General features: G+C 37.1%; 1 protein-coding gene across 1 annotated transcript in view; it reads right to left on the reverse strand.

The window, feature by feature from the left end:
- Window positions 1-5,284, reverse strand: part of LOC107703843 (RING finger protein 150-like) — a 12,782-nt gene extending 7,498 nt beyond the window's left edge. The window contains exons 1-5 of the mRNA XM_016506605.1: window positions 4,908-5,284; window positions 4,825-4,840; window positions 4,274-4,573; window positions 221-471; window positions 26-97 (exon numbers count right to left, since the gene is read on the reverse strand). Coding sequence (XP_016362091.1) covers window positions 26-97; window positions 221-471; window positions 4,274-4,573; window positions 4,825-4,840; window positions 4,908-5,060 — 792 coding nt within the window. The 5' untranslated portion in view covers window positions 5,061-5,284. The remainder of the gene's footprint in view (window positions 1-25; window positions 98-220; window positions 472-4,273; window positions 4,574-4,824; window positions 4,841-4,907) is intronic.
- Window positions 5,285-6,028: the final 744 nt, after the last annotated feature.

A 6,028-nucleotide genomic window follows, 5' to 3' on the forward strand; every position in this document is an offset into this window, starting at 1 on the left:
GAAAAAAGCACAAAACGACCCAAACCTTGTCACCCTTCCTGATGGTCCGTACTTGTAACTTGCTTATGGCCTTTTTTGCAGCGTCGCCCAATCGTCTCTGCAAAAGACATGAAACAGGCTACATTGAAATTTCAGATTTTAAACCAACATTAAATCAAATTTGACCCTCTTTGCTTTCTTAACGCATGTTGAGTAAAATAAAAGCGTGACTGTACAGCACCTGGTTGCGGTCTCGTGCGTTTGCGTAGCGGAAGCGCTGGATGTAGTAGAAGACCAGCCAGGCCAAAGAGATGATCATCAGGACGATGAAGGAGATGGAGACGAACACCACAGAAGTGCGGCTGACGTATTTCTGCAGGTTGCGCGTGCCGATGGTGATGTGCATGGCCACGGTTATGTTCTTCTCCAGCAGGGCCATGATCTCACGACCTTTGGGCTCAGGAATCATGATAGCCACCACATCGCCGGTTCCTAAACCGATGATAATAGGTTCAAATCTCAAACGATTCACACAGATGACATACTTCACCACCAAACTTCACACTTTTAATTGATCAACATAAAAACACACCGACAGTCAGCGAGTCATAGCGTTTTGCACTGTCATTCAATGTTAAAAACAAGTTAGGCTCTTCTCTAGACTCTGGAAAAGCCTTCGAACAGATCTGCAAACCTGATGTAATTAAACACAGAGAACAAACACACGGATCGGTCACACCTTCCTTTAAACTGATGCCATTAACAAGACATAATTCATTTGGGTGGATTCTGCTTCACAGAAAAGGAAGAAACTGGAAAACTTAAAGAAAATTTATCTTTTTTTTGTGTTATTAAGAGTAGGCTATTTCTTTATCTTACTTGTTACCTAATACTTAATATTGAATAAAATCTGATATTTTCAAGTAATAATATTTCAAAATAAAAACAAGTGTCGTTTTAGTTGTTTTGTTTTGTAGTATTTATTCATATTTTTGAGTTAGCATTTATTTTAATATTTTCCATTTTCATTTTAGGGTTTATGTATATCTTCTTTTTTAAATATTTCTAATAAGCTTTATTATTTCTATTTTTATTTCTGTTTTAGTTTTTGTCATTTTAGTACTTCAACTTCTTTTATTTCAGTTTTTTTTTAAAGTTTAAGTCTACTATTTATATTTTATTTCAGCTTTATTTCAGTTAACAAAAATAATTTTAAATTAGTTTTAGTTTTAACAATAACAACACTGATTTAAGCAGGCTGTATTCAAAAACAGACACAGAAACAAACGAACAAAAACAGGTACAAATAGGTGACTTTTTATATATTACAAAAATGTATCTCCAAAAAAAGCAAAACAAGGCAATAAATAAATTAATAAATCCTACATTAAGAATAAATGAACAAACAAATAAACAAATAGATAGATTAGATACATTTTATAACACATATCAAGCCAGTTTTTTTTTTTAATAATTTGTAAAAGTGCACTAAAATTTCATAATATTTAATGTTTAAGTTAAACCTAATTTTAAGCATTATTGTATGTTTTAAGAAACATAATTTGCTTGTTGTTAGATATTTAATTGAATTTGCATTTAAACTATTTTGTGTGTTTTTTGCTCATTTCAAGAGAGGCATCATTTGAAACTGAAGACTTCACACATCTCAGCTAAGCTCAGGGCTTCACTCATTCTGGACTCTAAACATGCATCTGTGAAAGCCAGTCATTTGATCCTCAAAATTAGCACTTGCTGGACTGAGCTGTAAAGCAGCCAACATGTCAGCAAAGAAAGCAATAATAAAACTATGAAGAATGCACTTAACCAGTGCGGAGTACCAGCCCTCTCCATTTACAAACAAGGAACTGGCTGAACACTGGATTTGAGAGATGAATTACTGCACTGCAGAGTTCAGGATACAGGAGCCTGTGATTAATGCTAAACACAACACCTTTATGGAGCTTCATCAATAACAACATGACAGCATCAGGTCAGAGGTGAAAGCTGTGCATGAATGTAGTCAGTTTCATTTCATTCATTTTCATTTCATTTATTTATATAGCACAAGTAAACACAACAGGATTTAACCACTGTGCCTTACAGAGTATAAGACTAAGATACATGACGAGGAGAAAAAAAATTGATGGGTGAACTGTCCCAATAACATTGGGGGAAAAAAAAGACAGCAGGTTTAACTACATGCAGAATATTCTGTCTGGACACTGTTGCTCATGACACTGACAGCACTTTCAGTGCCGAACAGATAAAGTCAATGGCCTCTAACGCTCAAAAATTACAAAGAATTCATGAAGCAAAGGGTCAAGAGACCAGAAAATGAGGGGAAGTGAAAGAGACAGACACTCTTGATCAGACACAACAGCATGTCATGACCATGAGTTCTGCAAAATGCAAGAGAGATTCTTGTGGTTGACTTGGTTTGAGCAATCTTACAACTCCCACTAACCTGCTAATGTTACCAAACTGAAACATGCACAGACAAGATCTTTGAGAACATGTTTACAAGGAACATGTTTACAAGGAATAATTCACCCACAAAATCACTGACAATGTACTCGCCCTCAGGCCGTCCAAGACGTAGATGAGTTTATTCATGGGAACAGATCTTGAGAAATGTAGCATTACATCACCTGCTCACCAATGGATGCTCTGCAGTGAATGGGTGCCGTCAGAATGGGAGTCCAAACAGCTGATAAAAACATCACATATTTTAGCCAGAAGCAATGATGGACTGGAGTTGTCTCAGCTACTTGTGGATTATTGTGATGTTTTTATCAGCTGTTTGGACTCTCATTCTGACGGCACCCATTCACTGCAGAGCATCCACTGGTGAGCAAGTGATGTAATGCTACATTTCGCCAAATCTGTTTGATGAAGTAACAAACTCATCTACATCTTTGATGCATTAATAACTATAATAATAATAATAATAGACAAAAGTTCCAAAATTAAGCCCCGCTTTCTTTATGCAAAATATAGTTTCCTAATATTTTTCCTTATGATCTTGGGTTGCAGTGTGACCTGGACATGTTTTTGTGAAAATCATCCATTGCTAAGGAAACACAACAAGAAGAAACCTGCAGCGACTGCAAACACACTGAGTAATCATGTCACAGCTCAAGTAATAAAAATCATTCTTAGCTGCTTCAGAGTGAGTCAAGACAACAATCACCGAAAATGTGTGTGTAGACCAAAAGATTCCTTTTATTGTAATAAATGAATCATATAAGTATGATATAGTGGAGTCGAGAGAAGTGTGGAGAGCTGGTAAAAGTTTGTAAAGTCTGTGCAGGAAAGTGGGATGTTGGGAATGTCATTAATGTGCAATAATATGCCTTGTTTTTTAGCATAACAGTTAACTTTTTTATATATTTTTTGGCATTACAACAATATTATTTTATTAATAATATTCATGAAAACAATGTTAAAATGCAATAAATAAATAAAGTACCTAATGGAACCTTATTGTAAAGTGTAGCACATATTCTTTCTTTTGATTTTGGTGTGAAATATGATGCAATATGAAAATATTAATGCAAAGATGCAAAAGAGGCTTAATACTCTGCAAAGTATGTAAACAGACCATGCAAATCTCAAGGGTTTAACAGGTTTTTCCACATCAGGATACAGTGCATGATAGATGTTAACTATTCATAGTGGAAACAAACTGGTCAAGTTTAGATCACACAATATGCATCACTGGTCATAATCACATGTTGGTGCATTGATGTGATATCCTTGCTATACATTAAAGGAATAGTTCATCCGAAAAGCAATTTGGTCATTATTTATTCACTCAAATGGCCTTCAATAAAAGTCTCTTCATAGATCACCCAAAAATGATAATTCCGTCATCATTTACTTACTCTAAAGTTGTTCCAAACCTGTATGTATTTCTTTCTTCTGTTGAACACAAAAGACGATATTTTGAAGAATGCTGGTAAACAAACAGGTGCCATTGATTTTCATAGTATGAAAAAAAAAAACCTCAAGTCAATGGCTACCGTTTGGTTACTCACATTCTTCAAAATATCTGCTTTTGTGTTCAGCAGAAGAAAGAAATCCATACAGGTTTGGAACAACTTGAGGGTGAGCAAAGGATGACAGAATTTTCATTTTTAGGTGAACTGTCCCTTTAAGTTGCTCTTCATACATTCTACAATTAAAGTGGGTTTATAAACTTGGAATACAGTGCACAACTTGCACTTTAATGGTCAATATTTATTTTACAATGATGTCTGGAGAGCAAATGCACAAGAAAAGCATCTCATCTTACCGTGATGTGGCATAGTAATGGTCTCATTGGAGATGCTGGAGCCCACATTGAAAATGACCACAGCGGATGCATTGAGAGCAGCAGCATGTCTTATCTTCTCCCTGTAGGTGCAGTTTCCTCTGGCTATCAGTGCTATCCATGGGATGTTGGGATGAGGAAGAGGGAATTTAGTGTTACTGTCACACACCTGTCTGTCCTGCAGAAGAGATGGCATAAACACAAAGCCCCTGGCATCTCTTTTAGGAGAGTGCTCCCCATATCTGCCACATTCACTCTTGTCTGTCTTTATCTCAGATGTCACTGGATCCAGGTAAGTGATGTTGACAAAGGCAGTGTACCATTCCTCCTTCTCTGCCACTGTGAAGTCCAGACACAGCACATTGAAAATGACCACAGCGGATGCATTGAGAGCAGCAGCATGTCTTATCTTCTCCCTGTAGGTGCAGTTTCCTCTGGCTATCAGTGCTATCCATGGGATGTTGGGATGAGGAAGAGGGAATTTAGTGTTACTGTCACACACCTGTCTGTCCTGCAGAAGAGATGGCATAAACACAAAGCCCCTGGCATCTCTTTTAGGAGAGTGCTCCCCATATCTGCCACATTCACTCTTGTCTGTCTTTATCTCAGATGTCACTGGATCCAGGTAAGTGATGTTGACAAAGGCAGTGTACCATTCCTCCTTCTCTGCCACTGTGAAGTCCAGACACAGCAAATGCACGAAGCAAAACGACAGCAGCCATGTAGACAGGGCAAGACTCCGGCAGGCTTGGGTTAGGGACATTGCCATGTTTTCAGAAATGATCCCAAACTAACTGTTTCCACGCCGGGGAACGTCTTTATCCTGCCTCTTTTTCAGTATACGATTATGATCCTTGAATACGGCATCACTTGGCAACCCCACAACACAAATAGAGCGCAGTCAGACAAAAACATCTACCTGTCCATCGCCGTCGTCCTGTAAAAGTGGCTTATAAAAGCAGTCCACCATCATGTCGAGTCACCCAGCAGCTTTTGCGCTTGTTGTGACGGTGTCGGATGAGAAGGTTGCCAGATATTTTGTTACTAAACATAGACTGTAGAGGGAAAATGCAGTTGTTGAAGAACAGTGTTGGGGAGTAACTAGTTACATGTAACGGAATTACGTAATTTAATTACAAAATCAAAGTAATTGTAATCAGTTACAGTTACTGAGAAAAAATATGTAATTAAATTACAGTTACTTATGAAAATGTTAAGGATTACAAAGGGGGTTACATCTGCTTTTTTCACACACACTCCCACATACAGATTTAATTGATTTCTCTCATAAATTGCAGTGACTACTCTAAAATACGAAACAACGTTTCAGGAGTTTAGAACAAGCTTATTCGATAACTCTTTTATTTCCTATATGGGTTTATATATAGCTATGCTTCATTTTTTAAAGATTAACTGTTTTTTTCCAAGGCATTGTTAGATTCCAGTGTTTACTGTCATAGCTATGTAAAGATTTGATTTCAGAAACGGTATCATAGCTAATAAAATATTTCTTGTTATGATTTTAAATATGTATTTAACCTCAGAATGATCTCAAAGTAAGTCTGATTTTGTGGTGGCTGTGCTTCAAAGGGGACATTGATCTTCCACAAGTTGGTATGATTCTTTAGGGTCTTCATGAACGGTCTGCAACATACTTTGGTTAAAATTCCTCAGTGGTCGTGTAAAACAACACCCTTTTTACCTTGCTCTGTTCACAGTGACTCATTTTGGGGCATG

Source organism: Sinocyclocheilus anshuiensis, unplaced genomic scaffold, assembly GCF_001515605.1.
Source record: "Sinocyclocheilus anshuiensis isolate Anshui unplaced genomic scaffold, SAMN03320099.WGS_v1.1 scaffold274, whole genome shotgun sequence".
Classification (NCBI taxonomy): Eukaryota; Metazoa; Chordata; class Actinopteri; order Cypriniformes; family Cyprinidae; genus Sinocyclocheilus; species Sinocyclocheilus anshuiensis.